Source organism: Triticum urartu, chromosome 4 (assembly GCF_003073215.2).
Source record: "Triticum urartu cultivar G1812 chromosome 4, Tu2.1, whole genome shotgun sequence".
Lineage (NCBI taxonomy): Eukaryota > Viridiplantae > Streptophyta > Magnoliopsida > Poales > Poaceae > Triticum > Triticum urartu.
The window spans coordinates 578842130-578866740 of record NC_053025.1 but is presented as its reverse complement, the minus strand read 5'-3'; the positions used below and the strand labels follow the sequence as shown (position 1 = coordinate 578866740).

The window sequence follows — 24611 nt, the reverse complement described above, 5'->3', positions numbered from 1 at the left end:
AAACTCAGGCATTCCAGAACTACAACGATAAAATTGTGACGACAACACCTCGGAGCTCAACTCCCCGGGACACTGCCACAACCCCTAAATGACAGGAGGCACCAAGAACAATGTTCTCGTCACAAATCGATCGGAACGATTCCAAGATACCCGCGTGATCCTAAATTTTTTTAGTGAAATTTGAGAAGAGAAGAGTCAAAACTCTACGTCAGGATGCCTTACCAGAGCGATGAAGGGACTGAGGAGTAAAAAGAATTCCTAACTCTCCGATATATATAATTCCTAAATGACACAAAACATTTTTCTAGACTCAACAACGCCAATGATTCGATCAAGCAGGGGGCTCCTAAGGTCGGGGAAAGCTCTGATACCAACTTGTAACGCCCACGATGCAGCTATATCTCCCACGTGTCGAAGCACGACTTAGAGGCATAACCGCATTGAAAGCAATGTCGCAAGTGAGGTAATCTTCACACAACCCATGTAATACATAAGGGAAAAAGATACATAGTTGGCTTACAATCGCCACTTCACACAATTACATGAATAAAGCATTACAACATCCAAATATAATCAAGGTCCGACTACGGAACCAAAATAAAGAGCAACCCCAAATGCGACAAGGTCCCCCGATCAACCCCAACTGGGCTCCACTACTGATCAACTAGAAACGAAACAAGACAAAGGACAAGATCTTCATCGAGCTCCTCCTTGAGCTTGGTTGCGTCATCTGCACGGTCTCATCGGCACCTGCAAGCTGGTTTTTAGAAGTATATGTGAGTCACGGGGACTCAGCAATCTCACACCCTCACGATCAAGACTATTTAAGCTTATAGGTAAGGTAAGGTATGATGTCGAGTTGCAGCAAGCGACTAGCATATATGGTGGCTAACATGTTCGCAAAAGAGAGCGAGAAGAGAAAGCAAAGCATAGACGAGCAACTATGATCAAGAAGTGATCCTAGAACAACCTACGTCAAGCATTACTCCAACACCGTGTTCACTTCCCGGACCCCGCCGAGAAGAGACCATCATGGTAACACACGCGGTTGATGTATTTTAATTAAGGTCAACTTCAGGTTTTCTACAACCGGACATTAACAAATTCCCATCTGCCCATAACCGCGGGCACAGCTTTCGAAAGTTCAAATCCCTGCAGGGGTTGTTGGGGAACATAGTAATTTCAAAAAAATTCCTACGCACACGCAAGATCATGGTGATGCATAGCAATGAGAGGGGAGAGTGTGATCTACGTACCCTTGTAGACCGACAGCGGAAGCGTTAGCACAACGCGGTTGATGTAGTCGTACGTCTTCACGGCCCGACCGATCAAGCACCGAAACTACGGCACCTCCGAGTTTTAGCACACATTCAGCTCGATGACGATCCCCGGACTCCAATCCAGCAAAGTGTCGGGGAAGAGTTCCGTCAGCACGACGGCGTGGTGACGATCTTGATGTACTATCGTCGCAGGGCTTCGCCTAAGCACCGCTACAATATTATCGAGGATTATGGTGGAAGGGGGCACCGCACACGACTAAGAATATGATCACGTGGATCAACTTGTGTGTCTAGGGGTGCCCCTTGCCTCCGTATATAAAGGATCCAAGGGGGGTGCGACTGGCCCTAGTAGGAGGCGCGCAGGAGGAGTCCTACTCCTACCGGGAGTAGGACTCCCCTCCCTTTCCTTGTCCAAGTAGGAGAGGGGGAAGGAGAGAAGGAAAAAGGGGGGGCGCCACCCCTCCCTCCTTGTCCAATTCGGACTAGGGGGAGAGGGGGCGCGCGGCCTGCCCTGGCAGCCCCTCCTCTTCTCCACTTTAGGCCCATGAGGCCCATTAACCCCCGGGGGGTTCCGGTAACCCCCCGGTGCTCCGGTTTTATCCGAAACTTCCCTGGAACACTTCCGGTGTCCGAATATAGCCATCCAATATATCAATCTTTATGTCTCGACCATTTTGAGACTCCTCGTTATGTCCCTGATCACATCCGGGACTCCGAACTAACTTTGGTACATCAAAACTCATAAACTCATAATATAACTGTCATCGAAACCTTAAGCGTCCGGACCCTACGGGTTCGAGAACAATGTAGACATGATCGAGACACGTCTCCGGTCAATAACCAATAGCGGAACCTGGATGCTCATATTGGCTCCTACATATTCTACGAAGATCTTTTATCGTTCAGACTGCATAACAACATACGTTGTTCCCTTTGTCATCGGTATGTTACTTGCCCAAGATTCGATCGTTGGTATCCCATACCTAGTTCAATCTCGTTACCGGCAAGTCTCTTTACTCGTTCCGTAATACATCATCTCACAACTAACTCATTAGTTGCATTGCTTGCAAGGCTTATGTGATGTGTATTACCGAGAGGGCCCAGAGATACCTCTCCGACAATCGGAGTGACAAATCCTAATCTCGAAATACGCCAACCCAACATGTACCTTTGGAGACACCTGTAGAGCACCTTTATAATCACCCATTTACGTTGTGACGTTTGGTAGCACACAAAGTGTTCCTCCGGCAAACGGGAGTTGCATAATCTCATAGTCATAGGAACATGTATAAGTCATGAAGAAAGCAATAAAGCAATAGCAACATACTAAACGATCGGGTGCTAAGCTAATGGAATGGGTCATGTCAATCAGATCATTCACCTAATGATGTGATCCCGTTAATCAAATAACAACTCTTTGTTCATGGTTAGGAAACATAACCATCTTTGATTAACGAGCTAGTCAAGTAGAGGCATACTAGTGACACTCTGTTTGTCTATGTATTCATACATGTATTATGTTTCCGGTTAATACAATTCTAGCATGAATAATAAACATTTATCATGATATAAGGAAATAAATAATAACTTTATTATTGCCTCTAGGGCATATTTCCTTCAGTCTCCCACTTGCACTAGAGTCAATAATCTAGATTACACAGTAATGATTCTAACACCCATGGAGCCTTTGGCTGATCATGTTTTGCTCGTGGAAGAGGCTTAGTCACGGGTCTGCAACATTCAGATCCGTATGTATTTTGCAAATCTCTATGTCTCCCACCTGGACTAGATCCCGGATGGAATTGAAGCGTCTCTTGATGTGCTTGGTTCTCTTGTGAAATCTGGATTCCTTTGCCAAGGCAATTGCACCAGTATTGTCACAAAAGATTTTATTGGACCCGATGCACTAGGTATGACACCTAGATCGGATATGAACTCCTTCATCCAGACTCCTTCTTTTGCTGCTTCCGAAGCAGCTATGTACTCCGCTTCACATGTAGATCCCCCGCTACAATGCTTTGTTTAGAACTGCACCAACTGACAGCTCCACCGTTTAATGTAAACACGTATCCGGTTTGCGATTTAGAATCGTCCGGATCAGTGTCAAAGCTTGCATCAACGTAACCTTTTACGATGAGCTCTTTGTCACCTCCATATATGAGAAACATATCCTTAGTCCTTTTCAGGTATTTCAGGATGTTCTTGACCGCTGTCCAGTGATCCACTCCTGGATCACTTTGGTACCTCCCTGCTAGACTTATAGCAAGGCACACATCAGGTCTGGTACACAGCATTGCATACATGATAGAGCCTATGGCTGAAGCATAGGGAACATCTTTCATTTTCTCTCTATCTTCTGCAGTTGTCGGGCATTGAGTCTTACTCAACTTTACACCTTGTAACACAGGCAAGAACCCTTTCTTTGCTTGATCCATTTTTGAACTTTTTCAAAACTTTGTCAAGGTATGTGCTTTGTGAAAGTCCAATTAAGCGTCTTGATCTATCTCTATAGATCTCAATGCCTAATATGTAAGCAGCTTCACCGAGGTCTTTCATTGAAAAACTCTTATTCAAGTATCCCTTTATGCTATCCAGAAATTCTATATCATTTCCAATTAGTAATATGTCATCCACATATAATATCAGAAATGCTACAGAGCTCCCACTCACTTTCTTGTAAATACAGGCTTCTCCAAAAGTCTGTATAAAACCAAATGCTTTGATCACACTATCAAAGCGTTTATTCCAACTCCAAGAGGCTTGCACCAGTCCATAAATGGATCGCTGGAGCTTGCACACTTTGTTAGCTCCCTTTGGATCGACAAAACCTTCTGGTTGCATCATATACAACTCTTCTTCCAGAAATCCATTCAGGAATGCAGTTTTGACATCCATCTGCCAAATTTCATAATCATAAAATGCGGCGATTGCTAACATGATTCGGACATACTTAAGCATCGCTACGGGTGAGAAGGTCTCATCGTAGTCAATCCCTTGAACTTGCCGAAAACCTTTTGCGACAAGTCGAGCTTTGTAGACAGTAATATTACCGTCAGCGTTAGTCTTCTTCTTGAAGATCCATTTATTCTCAATTGCTTGCCGATCATCGGGCAAGTCAACCAAAGTCCATACTTTGTTCTCATACATGGATCCCATCTCAGATTTCATGGCTTCAAGCCATTTTGCGGAATCTGGGCTCACCGTCGCTTCTTCATAGTTTGTAGGTTCATCATGATCTAGTAGCATGACTTCCAGAACAGGATTACCGTACCACTCTGGCACGGATCTCACTCTGGTTGATCTACGAGGTTCAGTAGTATCTTGTTCTGAAGTTTCATGATCATCATCATTAGCTTCCTCACTAACTTGTGTAGGTGTCACAGAAACATTTTTCTGTGATGCACTACTTTCCAATAAGGGAGCAGGTACAGTTACCTCGTCAAGTTCTACTTTCCTCCCACTCACTTCTTTCGAGAGAAACTCCTTCTCCAGAAAGTTTCCGAACTTAGCAACACAAGTCTTGCCTTCGGATCTGTGATAGAAGGTGTATCCAATAGTCTCCTTTGGATATCCTATGAAGACACATTTCTTCGATTTGGGTTCGAGCTTATCAGGTTGAAGCTTTTTCACATAAGCATCGCAGCCCCAAACTTTCAGAAACGACAACTTTGGTTTCTTGCCAAACCATAGTTCATAAGGCGTCGTCTCAACGGATTTTGATGGTGCCCTATTTAACGTGAATGCGGCCGTCTCCAAAGCATAACCCCAAAACGATAGCGGTAAATCAGTAAGAGACATCGTAGATCACACCATATCTAGTAAAGTACGATTACGACGTTCGGACACACCATTACGCTGTGGTGTTCCGGGTGGCGTGAGTTGCTAAACTATTCCGCATTGTTTCAAATGTACACCAAACTCGTAACTCAAATATTCTCCTCCACGATCAGATCGTAGAAACTTTATTTTCTTGTTACAATGATTTTCAACTTCACTCTGAAATTCTTTGAACTTTTCAAACGTTTTAGACTTATGTTTCATTAAGTAGATATGCCCATATCTGCTTAAGTCATCTGTGAAGGTGAGAAAATAACGATATCCGCCACGAGCCTCAATATTCATCAGACCACATACATCTGTATGTATGATTTCCAACAAATCTGTTGCTCTCTCCATAGTACCGGAGAATGGTGTTTTAGTCATCTTACCCATGAGGCACAGTTCGCAAGTACCAAGTGATTCATAATCAAGTGGTTCCAAAAGTCCATCAGTATGGAGTTTCTTCATGCGCTTTACACCGATATGACCTAAACGGCAATGCCACAAATAAGTTGCACTATCATTATTAACTCTGCATCTTTTGGTTTCAACACTATGAATATGTGTGTCACTACTATCGAGATTCAATAAAAATAGACCACTCTTTAAGGGTGCATGACCATAAAAGATATTACTCATATAAATAGAACAACCATTATTCTCGGATTTAAATGAATAACCGTCTCGCATCAAACAAGATCCAGATATAATGTTCATGCTTAACGATGGCACCAAATAACAATTATTTAGGTCTAATATCAATCCCGAAGGTAGATGTAGAGGTAGCGTGCCGACTGCGATCACATTGACTTTGGAACCGTTTCCCACGCGCATCGTCACCTCGTCCTTAGCCAATCTTCGCTTAATCCATAGTCCCTGTTTCGAGTTGCAAATATTAGCAACAGAACCAGTATCAAATACCCAGGTGCTACTACGAGCATTAGTAAGGTACACACCAATAACATGTATATCACATATACCTTTGTTCACCTTGCCATCCTTCTTATCCGCCAAATACTTGGGGCAGTTCCGCTTCCAGTGACCAGTCTGCTTGTAGTAGAAGCACTCAGTTTCAGGCTTAGGTCCAGGTTTGGGTTTCTTCTCTTGAGTAGCAACTTGCTTGCTGTTCTTTTTGAAGTTCCCCTTCTTCTTCCCTTTGCCCTTTTGCTTGAAACTAGTGGTCTTGTTGACCATCAACACTTGATGCTCCTTCTTGATTTCTACCTCCGCAGCTTTCAGCATTGCGAAGAGCTCGGGAATAGTCTTATTCATCCCTTGCATATTTATAGTTCATCACGAAGCTCTTGTAGCTTGGTGGCAGTGATTGGAGAATTCTGTCAATGATGCAGTCATCTGGAAGATTAACTCCCAATTGAATCAAGTGATTATTATACCCAGACATTTTGAGTATATGCTCACTGACAGAACTATTCTCCTCCATCTTGCAGCTATAGAACTTATTGGAGACTTCATATCTCTCAATCCGGGCATTTGCTTGAAATATTAACTTCAACTCCTGGAACATCTCATATGCTCCATGACGTTCGAAACGTCGTTGAAGTCCCGATTCTAAGCCGTAAAGCATGGCACACTGAACTATCGAGTAGTCATCAGCTTTGATCTGCCAGACGTTCATAACATCTGGTGTTGCTCCAGCAGCAGGCCTGGCACCCAGCGGTGCTTCCAGGACGTAATTCTTCTGTGCAACAATGAGGATAATCCTCAGGTTACGGACCCAGTCCGTGTAATTGCTACCATCATCTTTCAACTTTGCTTTCTCAAGGAACGCATTAAAATTCAACAGAACAACAGCACGAGCCATCTATCTACAATCAAGCATAAACAAGCAATATACTATCAGGTACTAAGTTTCATGATAAATTTAGGTTCAATTAATTTACTTAAAGAACTCCCACTTAGATAGACATCCCTCTAATCCTCTAAGTGATTACGTGATCCAAATCAACTAAACCATGTCCGATCATCACGTGAGATGGAGTAGTTTCATTGGTGAACATCACTATGTTGATCATATCTACTATATGATTCACGCTCGACCTTTCGGTCTCCGTGTTCCGAGGCCATATCTGTATATGATTGACTCGTCAAGTATAACCTGAGTATTCCGCGTGTGCAACTGTTTTGCACCCGTTGTATTTGAACGTAGAGCCTATCACACCCGATCATCACGTGGTGTCTCAGCACGAAGAACTTTCGCAACGGTGCATACTCAGGGAGAACACTTCTTGATAATTTAGTGAGAGATCATCTTATAATGCTACCGTCAATCAAAGCAAGATAAGATGCATAAAAGATAAACATCACATGCAATCAATATAAGTGATATGATATGGCCATCATCATCTTGTGCTTGTGATCTCCATCTTCGAAGCACCGTCGTGATCACCATCGTCACCGACGCGACACCTTGATCTCCATCGTAGCATCGTTGTCGTCTCGCCAATCTTATGCTTCCACGACTATCGCTACCGCTTAGTGATAAAGTAAAGCATTACAGTGCGATTGCATTGCATACAATAAAGTGACAACCATATGGCTCCTGCCAGTTGCCGATAACTCGGTTACAAAACATGATCATCTCATACAATAAAATTTAGCATCATGTCTTGACCATATCACATCACAACATGCCCTGCAAAAACAAGTTAGACGTCCTCTACTTTGTTGTTGCATGTTTTACGTGGCTACTACGGGCTTAAGCAAGAACCAATCTTACCTACGCATCAAAACCACAACGATAGTTTGTCAAGTTGGTGTTGTTTTAACCTTCGCAAGGACCGGGCGTCGCCACACTCGGTTCAACTAAAGTTGGAGAAACTGTCACCCGCAAGCCACCTATGTGCAAAGCACGTCGGGAGAACCGGTCTCGCGTAAGCGTACGCGTAATGTCGGTCCGGGCCGCTTCGTCCAACAATACCGCCGAACCAAAGTATGACATGCTGGTAAGCAGTATGACTTATATCGCCCACAACTCACTTGTGTTCTACTCGTGCATATAACATCAACATATAAAACCTAGGCTCTGATACCACTGTTGGGGAACGTAGTAATTTCAAAAAAATTCCTATGCACACGCAAGATCATGGTGATGCATAGCAACGAGAGGGGAGAGTGTGATCTACGTACCCTTGTAGACCGACAGCGGAAGCGTTAGCACAACGCGGTTGATGTAGTCGTACGTCTTCACGGCCCGATCAATCAAGCACCGAAACTACAGCACCTCCGAGTTTTAGCACACGTTCAGCTCGATGACGATCCCCGGACTCCGATCCAGCAAAGTGTCGGGGAAGAGTTCCGTCAGCACGACGGCGTGGTGACGATCTTGATGTACTATCGTCGCAGGGCTTCGCCTAAGCACCGCTACAATATTATCGAGGATTATGGTGGAAGGGGGCACCGCACATGGCTAAGAATATGATCATGTGGATCAACTTGTGTGTCTAGGGGTGCCCCTTGCCTCCGTATACAAAGGATCCAAGGGGGGGTGCGGCCGGCCCTAGTAGGAGGCGCGCAGGAGGAGTCCTACTCCTACCGGGGGTAGGACTCCCCTCCCTTTCCTTGTCCAAGTAGGAGAGGGGGAAGGAGAGAAGGAAAAAGGGGGGGCGCCGCCCCTCCCTCCTTGTCCAATTCGGACTAGGGGGAGAGGGGGCGCGCGGCCTGCCTGGCAGCCCCTCCTCTTCTCCACTTTAGGCCCATGAGGCCCATTAACCCCCGGGGGGTTCCGGTAACCCCCCGGTGCTCCGGTTTTATTCGAAACTTTCCTGGAACACTTCCGGTGTCCGAATATAGCCGTCCAATATATCAATCTTTATGTCTCGACCATTTCGAAACTCCTCGTTATGTCCGTGATCACATCCGGGACTCCAAACTAACTTCGGTACATCAAAACTCATAAACTCATAATATAGCTGTCATCGAAACCTTAAGCGTGCGGACCCTACGGGTTCGAGAACAATGTAGACATGACCGAGACACGTCTCAGGACAATAACCAATAGAGGAACCTGGATGCTCATATTGGCTCCTACATATTCTACGAAGATCTTTTATCGGTCAGACCGCACAACAACATACATTGTTCCCTTTGTCATCGGTATGTTACTTGCCCGAGATTCGATCGTCGGTATCCCATACCTAGTTCAATCTTGTTACCGTCAAGTCTCTTTACTCGTTTCGTAATACATCATCTCACAACTAACTCATTAGTTGCATTGCTTGCAAGGCTTATGTGATGTGTATTACCGAGAGGGCCCAGAGATACCTCTCCGACAATCGGAGTGACAAATCCCAGTCTCGAAATACGCCAACCCAACATGTACCTTTGGAGACGCCTGTAGAGCACCTTTATAATCACCCATTTACGTTGTGACGTTTGGTAGCACACAAAGTGTTCCTCCGGCAAACGGGAGTTGCATAATCTCATAGTTATAGGAACATGTATAAGTCATGAAGAAAGCAATAGCAACATACTAAACGATCGGGTGCTAAGCCAATGGAATGGGTCATGTCAATCAGATCATTCACCTAATGATGTGATCCCGTTAATCAAATAACAACTCTTTGTTCATGGTTAGGAAACATAACCATCTCTGATTAACGAGCTAGTCAAGTAGAGGCATACTAGTGACACTCTGTTTGTCTATGTATTCACACATGTATTATGTTTCCGGTTAATACAATTCTAGCATGAATAATAAACATTTATCATGATATAAGGAAATAAATAATAACTTTATTATTGCCTCTAGGGCATATTTCCTTCAGGGGTGTCCCAACTTAGCCCATCACAAGCTCTCACGGTCAACGAAGGATATTCGTTCTCCCAAGACAATCCGATCAGACTCGGCATCCCGGTTACAAGACATCCTCGACAATGGTAAAACAAGTCCAGCAAGACCGCCCGATGCGCCGACATCCTGATAGGAGCTGCACATATCTCGTTCTCAGGGCAACACCGGATGAACACTACGTACAACTAAAACCAGCCCTCAAGTTTCCCCGAGGTGGCGCCGCAAGTGGCTCTAGTTCGGACCAACACTTAGACAAGCACTGGCCCGGGGGGTTAAAATAAATATGACCCTCGGGATGCGCGACTCCCAAGGGAAAAAGGCTAGGTGGCGAATGGTAAAACCAAGGTTGGGCCTTGCTGGAGGAGTTTTATTCAAAGCGAACTGTCAAGGGGTTCCCATTATAACCCAACCGCGTAAGGAACGCAAAATCCGGGAACATAACACTGATATGACGGAAACTAGGGCAGCAAGAGTGGAACAAAACACCAGGCATAAGGCCGAGCCTTCCACCCTTTACCAAGTATATAGATGCATTAATTAAATAAGAGATATTGTGATATCCCAACAAAATAACCATGTTCCAACATGGAACAAACTCCAATGTTCACCTGCAACTAACAACGCTATAAAAGGGGCTGAGCAAAGCGGTAACATAGCCAAACAACGGTTTGCTAGGACAAGGTGGGTTAGAGGCTTGGCTCAACAATATGGGAGGCATGATAAGCAAGTGGTAGATATCGTAGCATAGGCATAGCAAAAGAGCGAGCAACTAGCAAGCAAAGATAGAAGTGATTTCGAGGTATGGTCATCTTGCCTGAAATCCCGCAAGGAAGAAGAAGGAGTCCATGAAGAAGATAAACGGACATAGTCGAACGGATCCTCACACACACGACGTTATCGGAACCAACCCGAAGAAGCTACACCGGAAAGAAACAAACAACATAGTAAACAACCAACACATCAACATGGCATGATGCACAATTGATTATGATGCATGTCCGGTTTAATGAAGCATGGCATGGCAAAGTGCACAAACAATCTTACAAATTAAGTGGAGATCAATATGAAACGAGTTGCATATTGACGAAACACCACAACAAGTTATTTAGATTGATCTTGTTTATGCACCCAAGAATATTAAATGTTGTTAAACATGGCAAGAGGGTGAAGCGAATGAAAACTACCTATCTAGGCAAGTTTAAATGAGGCCGGAACAACAAACAACAAGTCCGGAAACTCCTCATGTGCATATTTTAAGGTTTGGTACTGTTCTGGCCTAAACACAATTTTATAGTTGTTAAACATGCAAAGTGATGCCACCATGTTAAACTAGGCATTTTTCCACTCCATTTACATATAAATTTTATTAAATTTGGAGCTACGGTTATTTAGTTATGAAATAAACCATTTTAACATGGCATAGGAGAAAATTTAACCAAACAGGAGTTTAAACATTTTGAACATGGGTCAAAGTTGCATATTATTAAACTAGATGAAAATCTAAGCAAGTTTCATATTAAGTTTGTTTTAATCCGATGCACGGTTGGAGATTTATAAAATGCATGATGTCTAGGGGGTTCTCTGCAAAACTGGGTTCTCTGGAATAAAAGATAAATTCACAGACCCTGAAAAAAAAACGTCAACGGGCTGAAACTGGGCAGACTGGGCTGCTCACATTGGGCTTGAGGAGGCGCTGGGCATCTGGGCTGCGAGCGAAGCAGAGGAAGGCCTCGCGCGGCGAGTGGCACTCGTCCAGGATGGCGTTGGACTGGTCAACGCAAGCGCTCGGGCAGAGCAGCACGATGCAGAAAACTCTTCGCTCGCCTCCCTCGCTCGAACAGAAGGAGGCGGCGCTGGGGACTCGCGGCAGGGTCAGCAGGCGCGGGGCGGCGCAGTGCGGACGCCGAGGCGGCGAAGAGCGGCGGAGGCGGCGGCTCCGGCGACAGGTAAAACAGGGGACGTCCTGCAACGGCGGCAGGGACTTGGCGAGACGTCCTCGACGGGGACCTGTCAAAAAACTGGCCGGAACGGGACGGAGTTGGTCGCCAGCGACGGATCCAAGCTGGATCCAGGCGGGCACGGCGGCAGCAGAGACAAGCGGGTCCAGGGCGGGTCGGCGAGGAGGTGCTGCAAGGAGGTCTCAGGCGCCATGGCAGTTCGGGAGGAGACGGCTTCGTCGCGGCTCGTCGGATGGAGCTCGAAGCAGAGGAGACAGGGATTTGGCGCAGGGCGGAGATGTACTCGGAGCTTGGTTCCCATGGCGATGGATGTGGAACGATTGACAGAAGATTAGAGAAAAGAGTGAGAGCCGCGGGGAGGAGGAAGGAGAGATGGGCGGTGCGGGCTGGGCTGGTTCCTTGCTGCTGGTCGGCGCGACGAGAGATGGCGTGGAAGTGGCTCGGGGCGGCGTCGCGGCTGGTCTGTTGCTCACCGGAGCTCTCCGGCGGTTGCGTGCTCGGGGACGGGAGGACACAGGAGGCAGGGAAGCTGCGGATGGATCGATCTGGCTGGATTTTTGGATCGGGCATCTGGCTGTGGTAGGTGGGGAATGGATCCCGAGGGGAAACTGGCCGGCGGCGGCTCGATGGGACAAGGCTCCTAAGTTTTAGGGTTGCTGCCTAGGGGATTGGTCTATATATACTCCCTCCTTTCCGGTTTATAGGGCTTATGTCAAAATTTTAGTTTTTCCATTTTATAAGGCTCAATTTGGTTGTTCCCCATCACTTGTTCAGACTTCAAGGTGCATTAAATCATTGCATGCAAGTATTAAGAGAAAACTGACCAATGCATGCACTTTATGCATGCATGCATTGCAATTAATGCATTCGTAAACATAATTTTTTGAGGAAAACAAGAGCATTAATTGGGTGCTTTTGCAAGCTACAAAAAATATTCCACCACTTATCATCTACTTTGGTTGGTGAGATTTTTGAATTGAGCCTTATAAACCGGAAAGGAGGGAGTATAGCACTAGATTTTTGGTTAGGGGCTATTAGGACCCTCCGACCGCAATCGGACGATCACGAATAAAATAGCTAGGGAGTCCAAATACGAAAACGGTGATGTTTTGTAGATGTTTGATGATGATCCGGACCCAACGGTGACGACTGCCCGGGTCGGGTCCGGGGAAGTTTCGGACGCGCACGAGAGATCTATGCACGTCGCAAAGAGGGGTAGGCTGGGCCTAGGTGGACTGTGGAGAGCGGGTTGGTCTGAGAGAAGAGGGGAGAGATGCATCCCGGCAGGGTTTTCGGAGACCGAAAACGTCCGACGTGTGACCAGCTATACTGCCGCTATAGTTATCCATTGGGGCGTCAAACGGACTCTGAATGCGATGAAACTTGGCAGGCGGTCTACTGACAACATAACAACACCGCACGCCAACTTTCAACCCAATCCGAGAACATATTCCGACCACTTATAAAATAATAATTTGGACGTGCCGCGGGCGCGTGCGAGTGTGTCTGGACTCAGAACGGACAACAGAAGGAACGAGGAGACCGGTACAGATGCAAGTTTCGAAAACATGATGAGGCAATGCACTTGATGACATGACAAGATGCAACACGCAAACGAATGACATGGCAACGACAACGAATAACTGGAAGACACCTGACACATCGGTCTCGGGGCGTTACAGTCATTCCCTATGCCTTGGCCATAGGTTCTATAAAATATGCCATGTTGTGTACCAGATCTATTGTATACCCTACACTGTTTTTGGCAAGGGAGTACAATAGTGATCTAGGAGTAGATCACTGGACAGCGGTCAAAATTATCCTTAGTGGAATAAGGATATGTTTCTCGATTATGGAGGCGACAAAAAGGTTCGTCGTAAAGGGTTACGTCGATGCAAATTTTGACACTGATCCAGATGACTCTAAATCTCAATCTGGATACATATTGAAAGTGGGAGCAATTAGTTAGAGTAGCTCCGTGCAGAGCATTGTTGACATAGAAATTTGCAAAATACTTACGGATCTGAATGTGGCAGACCCGTTGACTGAACTTCTCTCACAAGCAAAACATGATCACACCTTAGTACTCTTTGGGTATTAATCACATAGCGATATGAACTAGATTATTGACTCTAGTAAACCCTTTGGGTGTTGGTCACATGTCGATGTGAATTATGGGTGTTAATCACATGGTGATGTGAACTATTGGTATTAAATCACATGGCGATGTGAACTAGATTATTGACTCTAGTGCAAGTGGGAGAATGAAGAAAATATGCCCTAGAGGCAATAATAAAGTTATTATTTATTTCCTTATATCATGATAAATGTTTATTATTCATGCTAGAATTGTATTAACCGGAAACATAATACATGTGTGAATACATAGACAAACAGAGTGTCACTAGTATGCCTCTACTTGACTAGCTCGTTGATCAAAGATGGTTATGTTTCCTAACCATAGACATGAGTTGTCATTTGATTAACGGGATCACATCATTAGGAGAATGATGTGATTGACTTGACCCATTCCGTTAGCTTAGCACTTGATCGTTTAGTTTGTTGCTATTGCTTTCTTCATGACTTATACATGTTCCTATGACTATGAGATTATGCAACTCCCGTTTACCGGAGGAACACTTTGTGTGCTACCAAACGTCACAACGTAACTGGGTGATTATGAAGGTGCTCTACAGGTGTCTCTGAAGGTACTTGTTGGGTTGGCGTATTTCGAGATTAGGATTTGTCACTCCGATTGTCGGAGAGGTATCTCTGGGCCCTCTCGGTAATGCACATCACCTAAGCCTTGCAAGCATTGCAACTAATGAGTTAGTTGCGAGATGATGTATTACAGAACGAGTAAAGAGACTTGCCGGTAACGAAATTGAACTAGGTATTGAGATGCCGACGATCGAATCTCGGGCAAGTAACATACCGATGACAAAGGGAACAACGTATGTTGTTATGCGGTCTGACCGATAAAGATCTTCGTAGAATATGTAGGAGCCAATATGAGCATCCAGGTTCCGCTATTGGTTATTGACCGGAGACATGTCTCGGTCATGTCTACATAGTTCTCGAACCCGTAGGGTCCGCACGCTTAACGCTACGATGACAGTTATATTATGAGTTTATATGTTTTGATGTACCGAAGGAGTTCGGAGTCCCGAATGAGATTGGGGACATGACGAGGAGTCTCGAAATGGTCGAGACGTAAAGATCGATATATTAGACGACTATATTCGGACTTCGGAAAGGTTCCGAGTGATTCAGGTATTTTTCGGAGTACCGAAGAGTTACGGGAATTCGCCGAGGAGTATACGGGCCTTATTGGGCCATACGGGAATAGAGGAGAGAGGCCAAAAGGAAGGAGGTCTGCGCCCCGCCCCCCTCTGGTCCGAATTGGACAAGGGGTGCAGCCCCCTTTTCCTTCTCCCTCTCCTCCTCTTTCCTTCTCTCCTACTCCAACAAGGAAAGGAGGAGTCCTGCTCCCCCTTGGCGCGCCCTCCTCCTAGGACGGCCGTCTCCCCCTTGCTCCTTTATATACAGTGGCAGGGAGGCACCTCTAGACACACAAGTTGATCAAGTTGATCGTCTCTTAGCCGTGTGCGGTGCCCCCTTCCACTATAGTCCACCTCGATAATACTGTAGCGGTGCTTAGGCGAAGCCCTGCGTCGGTAGAACATCAACATCGTCACCACGCCGTCGTGCTGACAAAAACTCTTCCTCAATACTCGGCTGGATCGGAGTTAGAGGGACGTCATCGGGCTGAACGTGTGCTGAACTCGGAGGTGCCGTGCGTTCGGTACTTGATCGGTCAGATCGTGAAGACGTACGACTACATGAACCGCGTTATGCTAACGCTTCCGCTTTCGGTCTACAAGGGTACGTGGACAACACTCTCCCCTCTTGTTGCTATGCATCACCATGATTTTGCGTGTACGCAGGAATTTTTTTAAAATTACTACGTTCCCTAACAATAGTAGCGCAGCTCGGCCTCATCGGTCTCACTTCTCGACTCCTCCACGAACACGCCGACATGGTCGCAGAGTTAGATCACATGCCCCTTGTTGCGTTTGACGCATCGGGTCTGGGTGGTGTCCTCGAACCAGAGCCAGTTCAACTCTTCTAGTTGAGGGCCGCCTGGATGTGGGGCCGGTGAGCGGAGGACGGCTACCCATGAGTGCCACGGCTGTTGCAACGAGTGAAGAATCAACCAAGGTTTGCGAAAATTGACAAAACAGAAGCAGTAGGAGCGAGTGCTTACCTCGATTATCCTTTCTTGGGGATGGAAGCCGGCGTCAGACACACTGTTTGGGAAGTCCATCGCGTTGCCTTTGGACATGAGGGATAACATATCCTCTATGGACTTCCCCTCGAAGAATTTACCTCGGATGACCCGGGTTGGGTCATTCTCACCAGTATACTCCCACATTGGTGAGACTAAGCTTGCAGTGGTTGGATTCCTCGGATGAGAGCCACGTGCATCACATGCACAAGCATCAGCCCTTGACCGTGCAGCTCGTCTACCTTGTGCGCCAGTTTCTGAAATGTCGCCGATTCCTTAGGATTTTTCCTTGGGGTCTAGGGGTTGTGCCTCGTCGGCGGGGTCCGTGTGAATGGCCTGACGATGCCGACCCGAGATGGATCTGGCAGCTCTACATTCGGGATGTAGCACCGCTCCTCCTGCCACCTTTTGTTTGTCTCCATGAACTCCCCGGGTTGGTACCTGGGGCCGGTGACCCCGCCGATGGCGGCACTGCTGCATTCGCACGTCTCGCTAACGTTTATTTGCAGCTTGATAAAGAAAAAGTTTCACCACAAGTCGAAGTGCGGCTCACAGCAGTGAAAAGCTTCACATAGCGTGATAGAGCACACTGTGTGGAGAATCGAGTTTGGGGGAAGTTGGTGGAGTTGCAGACAGTAAAAAAATGGACGGGAGGCTATGACTAAACTGCTTCGTTGTCTACAAGAAGCTCTGTTGCGCATGAAGCGATAGGCCGACAAACACCGGAGTGAAAGATCGTTTGAAGTGGGTGATTGGGTTTATCTCAAACTGCAGCCTTACTTGCAGAATTCGCCTGGGTCGCGTCGTAATCATAAACTTGCCGTCAACTTTTATGGCCTTATCAAGTTCTTCGTCGCGTGGGGGTTGTCTCGTACCTGTTTGCTCTGCCTCCTTCATCCAAGATTCATGGCGTCAGACATGTATCTTAGCTGAAGAAACACCTGCCTCCCCATTAGACAGTGGATCACCTTGATCCGACCATGACAGCTCCTCGGGATATGAGCCTCCTTCAACCTGCAACAATTATGCAGTCCAAGCCGATTTGGAAGGGCGGCGGAGTCATTCCGTGACTCAAGGTACGCTGGCAGGGACGCTCCCAACAACATGATTCTTGGAAGGATGCGTACACTCTCCGTGAAAAATTTCCTTTTTTTTGAGACAAACCGTGCAAAATTTCCTGCTCTGCCGATTTGGGGACAGGTTTTTTTTTTGTTGAGATTTTGCCAACACTTTATTGATCACCGATAATGTTTAAGGGAATACAAGTTGGGTTATGAGGAGAAATAAGCCACACATGGCGACCCTGATCAAGCATAGCAGCGTGTTTGGCAAGATTATGTGCTTCGGTATTCGAAGCTCTACCTTCAAAAGTAACTAGGCAACTGAAAAAAGAACTAGATTTAAATATAAACTCTTTCATTTCAAGGGGTGGGGAGTGTCATGACCTGGCCTACTCCTGGACATCGGCCCAAGGCCACCAGAAGGAACAGATGCCTGGCCCAGGAACCGGAGGCCCAGAAGATGGCGCAGAGCAAGAGCGCAACGGGATAAAAGAGCGTGAAGACGGGAGTGTGGACGATCTACAAAAAAGGTTATTTTTCTGTGAAACTTTCTGCACACACATAGAATATGGAGATGTCCGCGCGCACCTTTTTTCAGAATTTTTTAATATTGCAAAATGTGTTTTCCAAAGTGGGTTCGTATGTACCCGGGTTCATCCATGCACGATCTGCACACGGGGGCATCTGCACCCATTTTTCAAAAAATGTGCTTTTTACACGTTTTGTAATCTTCAAAAATTGTAAAAAAAAAATATGCATACATGTTGGCAAAGGTATGTCCAAGACACAAAGTTTTGTGTGAAAAAGTATTTTTGTTTTGTCTCAGTAAAAAAACAAATTTTACTGCTTCTAAATAGCGTTTCATGGCATAAAATTTTGTCTTTTTTGCACAAGCTACAAAAAAGGTTATTTTGAAGAATGTCGAGTTTTCAGATAGAACTAGACCATTTCCCCCATCTCTCCGTATCTCTCCCTCCCCTGATCTTCTCACTCCTCTGTAAATCCGAGTAGGCAAGCTGAGTGCATCACAACAACGAGTCACCCACCGGAAATTCACTTTGGCACCACCATGCGATGTGACGTTGAAACATCATCTTTCTGAAATTTAGTGCGATATAAAGTCTCGGAAACATCTCGAAACCTATCCAATCAACAACAAAAAATTGTCAAGGAAACATAATTAAAGGGACAAAACACCCGGTCCGACCATGAGGTAACAAGAGCAGTAGATAGAACAATAGTACTACTAACAAAGGTCGGAAAGGACACAGACAGCACTGACAAATCACAAATTATTGCCGGCAACGAGACCGTGTCATCAAAGGTAAAGAGATAGACCAGCAAGCGCAGCGTGCGCCACACCGTACCATATCGTCAGGCGGCATACTTGACGGCGATGTCGGCGAGGCAGTGCGCTAGCTCGGCCGGCGTCGAGAACAACGCCATGTGGTCGGCGCCGTCGATTTCCTTGACCTCCTCCACGGGGTAGTTCTGCACCATCCACCGTTGGAAGCCCTCGACGATGGCGTTGTCGTCCTTGAGGACGATGAACACCCTGCGCACCGACCCGTAGCGGGCCTCCGTGTATGGTGGCTGCACACTCAGGTCCTCCACGAACATCGAACCGACCCTCATCAGGGATCTTCCCAGCGTCAGATCCTGCCATACATATGATTCCAAACAACATGCAGCTCTAGGATTAATTTCTAGTATTTGGTCAATTTCAAATATCAGTCGGTGTACAGCTTCCTAGTAGGAGCATTTCACCGATGTTCAAACAGATTGATTAACAGAGCGACAGGTTTATGATTTCGCGTACCTCCGGCGAGCACAGCTGGAGGAACTTTGCTCGCGTGACCAGCGGCCCGAACTGCATGGCAGTAGGAAGCTTGCCCTCAGGATCTTGAGGCTTAAACTCCGTGTCCATCCAGTCCAGCGTTCCTCCTTCGACGAACTGTTTAGATCGAGAAAACATTCAGTCGTACAAAAGGCAATAAGCTATTAAGCTGGTAGCTGGTGTACCTTTGCAGATTCGATGCTGTACCTTTTCAAGCACGTACGACGGCGGCGACCGGTGGTCCGGCATGAAGGCGGAGAGGAAGACCGCGGCGGCGACCTTCTCCGGGAACAGCTCGCAGGCGAGGGCGATGTTCACGCCGCCGAGGCTGTGGCCGACGAGCACCACCTTCTCCCCGGGCGGGAGGGACTCCAGGAGGTCCAGCAGCGGCTTGGTGTAGTCGCGGAACGTCGGCACCTCGCGCAGCGGCGTGGGGTCGACGCCCGACGCCGCGAGGTCAGGCGCGCTGACGCGGTGGCCGGCGTCCCTGAGCCGCGTGGCCACCTTGAACCAGGCCCAGCCGCCGACGCATGCGCCGTGCACCAGAACGATGTGCTTGCCGCTAGCTTGGTCCGCCGGAGCCTCCATCTCCATGTGCGCGCGTGGGGTTTTGCGACTGTTTCTCCGCGCTTGTCGTTGGTTGTGGCTCTCCGATGTCAAAGACCTCGGGCGGCGCTGTTAGATTTATGAAGCCGCTCTTGAAGCTTCGGGTCCGCATGCAAAATATCATCGATCAGCAGAATCACGTGCTAGCTTGAATAATCATGTACACGCAAATTGCAAAGTCAACATGTTTAGTTGGAGTTGGCACTGAAGGGCTGCTAAAAGCAATAATGCTAGACTTTATATGGAAAGAATATACGCACTAACCTTAGAGCATCTTCAGCCGCGTCCTAGGAAGGCCTCTTCAGACAATTTTCTCACGCCGACGCCGAAGAAACGGTACAATCGCGCCCACAGAAGCCCGATTTTCGTCGGTCTGGGCCGAAAACAGCGCCGGCGGACCCCAGGCCGAACCCGGCGCGCTGGGGGGCGCCCGGGGGCGCCGGGGCGAGCTGTTTTGGCGCGAAAAAACCGCGGGCCAGCCGCGTCAGCGACACGGCGCCTCGTCTTCCCCCAACGGCCTCGGTTCCCGCTGGGAATCAATGGCAAGGCTGCCGCCGGTCAGCTTTGCCATTGATTCCTCACGGGCAGCGTGTCACGGGACGGCGCGTCGACGCCTCCCCTCCCTCGCACGCGTTCACATGGGCGCGGCGCGGCTGTATAGCCGGCGGCCTCACTTGCCTGTGCCCACACCAGCCCCGCCCCTCGCCGCCGCCCAGCCCCTCCCTCTACCTCTCCCGAGCGCCGCCGCCCAGCCCCTCCCTCTCCCTCTCTACCTCTCCCGAGCCCGTCGCCATGGCAGAGCGTTTCCCCGGAGACAAGGAGGCGGCCAACGGCTTCGGCCGCCGTTCGCTGCGCGAACAGGAGTCCTGACTCCTGTTCCAGGCGAACATCCCGGCGCCGCCGGACATGCGCGTCGGGCTGACGGGGTGGAGGCTCAGCGACGGGGGAGTGCCCGTTCCCCCGTTGCCCGACGCCGTGGCCAAGCCAAATTACTTCACCGAGGAGGTCGAGGTCGTCCGCGCCTCCCTCACCGACGCCCAGCTCTCCCTCTCCTAATACGCCGCCGACAACCACGCGGCTTGGGCGGCGTACTTCGAGCGCCACCAGCGGCAGCGGTTGGCATCCACTAACGACGGGCCGGTGGTCGGCGGCCAGAAGAACAGCGTGTTGGGGAACGTAGCAGAAATTCAAAATTTTCCTATGTGTCACCAAGATCTATCTATGGAGAGACCAGCAACGAGGGGAAGGAGAGTGCATCTACATACCCTTGTAGATCGCTAAGCGGAAGCGTTCAAGTGAACGGGGTTGATGGAGTCGTACTCGTCGTGATTCAAATCACCGATGACCAAGTGTCGAACGGACGTCACCTCCGCGTTCAACACACGTACAGTCCGGTGACGTCTCCCAAGCCTTGATCAAGCAAGGAGAGAGGGAGAGGTTGAGGAAGACTCCATCCAGCAGCAGCACAACGGCGTGGTGGTGATGAAGGAGCGTGGCAATCCTGCAGGGCTTCACCAAGCACCACGGGATATGAGGAGAAAGAGAGGGAGGGCTGCACCATCAGGCAGAGATCAAAATCACATGTGTTATGGGCAGCCCCTAGGCCTCATATATATAGGGAAAGGGGAGGAGGCTGCGCCCCCTCTAGGGTTCCCACCCCTAGAGGGGCGGCAGCCCTAGATGGGTCTTGGGTGGCGGCCAAGAGAGGGGAGAGGGGGAGGCGCCCCTAGGGTGGGCCTTAAGGCCCATCTGGACCTAGGGTTTGCCCCCTCCCACTCTCCCTGCGCCTTGGGCCTTGGTGGGAGGCGCACCAGCCCACTAAGGGGCTGGTCCCTCACCACTCTTGGCCCACGCAACCTTCTGGGGTTGGTGGCCCCACTTGGTGGACCCCCGGGACCCTCCCGGTGGTCCCGGTACGTTACCAATAAACCCTGAAACTCTTTCGGTGACCAAAACAGGACTTCCCATATATAAATCTTTACCTCCGGACCATTCCGGAACTCCTTGTGACGTCCGGGATCTCATCCGGGACTCCGAACAACATTCGGTTACCACATACAAACTTCCTTTATAACCCTAGCGTCATCGAACCTTAAGTGTGTAGACCCTACGGGTTCGGGAGACATGCAGACATGACCGAGACGTTCTCCGGTCAATAACCAACAGCGGGATCTGGATACCCATGTTGGCTCCCACATGTTCCACGATGATCTCATCGGATGAACCACGATGTCAAGGACTTAATCAATCCCGTATACAATTCCCTTTGTCTAGCGGTACGATACTTGCCCGAGATTCGATCGTCGGTATCCCGATACCTTGTTCAATCTCGTTACCGGCAAGTCTCTTTTACTCGTTCCGTAACACATCATCCCGTGATCAACTCCTTGATCACATTGTGCACATTATGATGATGTCCTACCGAGTGGGCCCAGAGATACCTCTCCGTTTACACGGAGTGACAAATCCCAGTCTCGATTCGTGCCAACCCAACAGACACTTTCGGAGATACCTGTAGTGTACCTTTATAGTCACCCAGTTACGTTGTGACGTTTGGTACACCCAAAGCATTCCTACGGTATCCGGGAGTTGCACAATCTCATGGTCTAAGGAAATGATACTTGACATTAGAAAAGCTTTAGCATACGAACTACATGATCTTGTGCTATGCTTAGGATTGGGTCTTGTCCATCACATCATTCTCCTAATGATGTGATCCCGTTATCAATGACATCCAATGTCCATGGTCAGGAAACCGTAACCATCTATTGATCAGCGAGCTAGTCAACTAGAGGCTTACTAGGGACATGGTGTTGTCTATGTATCCACACATGTATCTGAGTTTCCTATCAATACAATTCTAGCATGGGTAATAAACTATTATCATGAACAAGGAAATATAATAATAACTAATTTATTATTGCCTCTAGGGCATATTTCCAACACAGCGAGGGGTGCCACCTGTGGTGGGGCATCCCCGGCCACACACTCGAGGGCGTGCTGACGCACCTCGAGGGCGGCAACAACCCGCCGTTGGCGTACCCGGCGAGGGCGGCCACCCCGTCGCACCACCGATGCGCTGGGCCATGGGCGCCAAGGAGGTTCGGGTCCTCCTCCTCTTCTTCCTCCTCTCGATCTTCCTCGCACTCCTCCGGTGCCCTGGCGCTGCTCGGCGTCAAGGCCGAGCCCGCGGCGGAGACGCCGCTCGACCGGCGCACTCGTAGCGCCGGCATCGTCCTCAACGAGGGCGGCTGGCACGCCTCCTCGTCGGCTCCTCCTCCGCTCTTCGTCAAGCCAAAGACGGAGCCGGGGCTCGCGCCGGTGAAGACGCAGCCGGGGCTCGCGCCGGTGAAGAAGGAGCCGGCCGCGCCGGTGAAGACGGAGCTCGACGACGACGACGCGGCCCTGGAATGGGCGCGCAGGGACTCCATAGCGATGGAGAAGGAGCGCCTGAAGAAGGCGAAGGAGCGCCAGTGCGTCGCCCTGCGCCGCTTCACGGAGCGCAGACGCGGCCGCTACGAAGGCGGGGTCGTCGTCATCTGCGACAGCGACGAAGACGACGCGCCACCGCCACCCGCCCGCGTTGGCGAGGCCGGTCAGGGGTCCACCAGGGACGGCCGCGTCAAGAAAGAGAAGTCCGACGACAGCGGCGACGACGGCAACTACTCGGCGTTCAGCCAGTTTCTCTTTTAGTTTATTAGTTTTCTATTTTCCTATGTAATGAAAACCGGCGAACATGTCTAATATATGCCCAAATTTGCCGAAATTTATCGTGTTTCGCCGAACTGTGCTGAACTTTGCTAAACAAGTTTTATTTTCAAACAGGCCTGTGGGCGGCCCTGGGGCCGGCGGCTGGGGACCAACTCATCACCAGACCCAATTTTTGCGTCGGCTCACCCTCATGCGGCGATCTGAGGGCCAATGGTTGGAGATGCTCTTACGAACATGGACGTGGGCTTGTGCAGTTGGCTAGCTTCAACAGTTGCTCAGCCCTCATTTCGCATACCTCCGTAGACGCCATAGCAACTGTTATTTGATGAGATGGCCTTTCCAAATTTGATGGTTTTAATCTGCTAGGGACTGGTGCAACTATCAGTGTGCAGAGTTGGACATTTGACAGTCAATATGATGGAAAATTACATAACGTGTGAGTCGAGTTTGGTAAAGTACCTGAATGCTTAGACAACTTTGGTAACTTCGTTTGGATTTATGAAGCCGCTCTTGAAGCTTTGGCCTCACAAACTATCATTGATCGGAAGAATAACCACGCCGAAATGAGCTTATTAGCGATTATAAGCTCGAATAACATGTATGCGAAGTCAACCATCTTATTTCGAAGAGACTGAGTCAGCCTGATTTTATCGGAAGAATCACAAGGAAGTAGCTTATTAGCTAGCGAGGATAAGCTTGAAACAATCATGGATGCAAAGTCAAAGACAAAGCAGTCTTATTTTTAAATTCCGAGAAGAGATCTTTGAGATGACAAACAAAAGAAATGTAGACAAATTTCATTCCTGTGTACTTCTAGTTGTTTGTATTCATTTAGTGTTTTGTCCAAACGAATTCATAAACCATTCATGAGTATAACGAATTCAAATGATAACAATTGTCAACCTGGTATGTAGAATTGCCTGCATTATAGCCAGTTTACCCCAAAAACCAAAGCTAATGGAGTAAGGTGGACTCACCCTCAAGTGTTGGCTCCCACGGCGGGCCTAAACGTTGACCAAGGGTGGGCGGCAATTTTTTTTATGTTAATTGTGCCGGGCTGGAACTTGAACTCGTAACACCAAAATCATGTAGAGTTGCATGCACAAGCTGATTGACAAGGTAGGCTATGCACTTATACTGCAACATCCAGTGATGGAGAGTCTGTGGTACCATGTCATCAGCCCGTTCGGGAGGAAGAAAATGGTCGGCTCCGGGATTTTGATGTAATTTCTTTATTTTTC

The 24611-nt window shown here is 48.3% G+C and overlaps 1 protein-coding gene across 2 annotated transcripts; it reads right to left on the bottom strand.

Annotated features, from left to right (window-relative positions):
* Positions 1–18008: 18008 nt before the first annotated feature.
* LOC125552849 (salicylic acid-binding protein 2-like) lies at positions 18009–19742 on the bottom strand. 2 transcript variants are annotated; one of them, XM_048716544.1, is made up of 4 exons: positions 19261–19742; positions 19036–19170; positions 18584–18875; positions 18009–18357 (listed from the first exon to the last, which is right to left on the bottom strand). In XM_048716544.1, the coding sequence occupies exons 1-3, from the start codon at positions 19645–19647 to the stop codon at positions 18591–18593; spliced, it is 807 nt and encodes a 268-aa protein (XP_048572501.1). In that variant the 5' UTR covers positions 19648–19742; the 3' UTR covers positions 18009–18357; positions 18584–18590. The 2 variants fall into 2 exon arrangements, with proteins under 2 accessions (XP_048572501.1, XP_048572500.1); XM_048716543.1 differs by lacking the exon at positions 18009–18357 and having other exon boundaries at positions 18426–18875.
* Between the last annotated feature and the right edge of the window lie 4869 nt (positions 19743–24611).

Coding starts and splice junctions, on each gene's coding strand:
- LOC125552849 (XM_048716544.1), bottom strand. CDS start 19,647: ATGGAGATGGAGGCTCCGGCGGACCAAGCTAGCGGCAAGCACATCGTT. Junction 19,171..19,260: donor CGTCGTACGTGCTTGAAAAG/GTACAGCATCGA, acceptor CGATCTAAACAG/TTCGTCGAAGGAGGAACGCT. Junction 18,876..19,035: donor TCCAGCTGTGCTCGCCGGAG/GTACGCGAAATC, acceptor TATGTATGGCAG/GATCTGACGCTGGGAAGATC.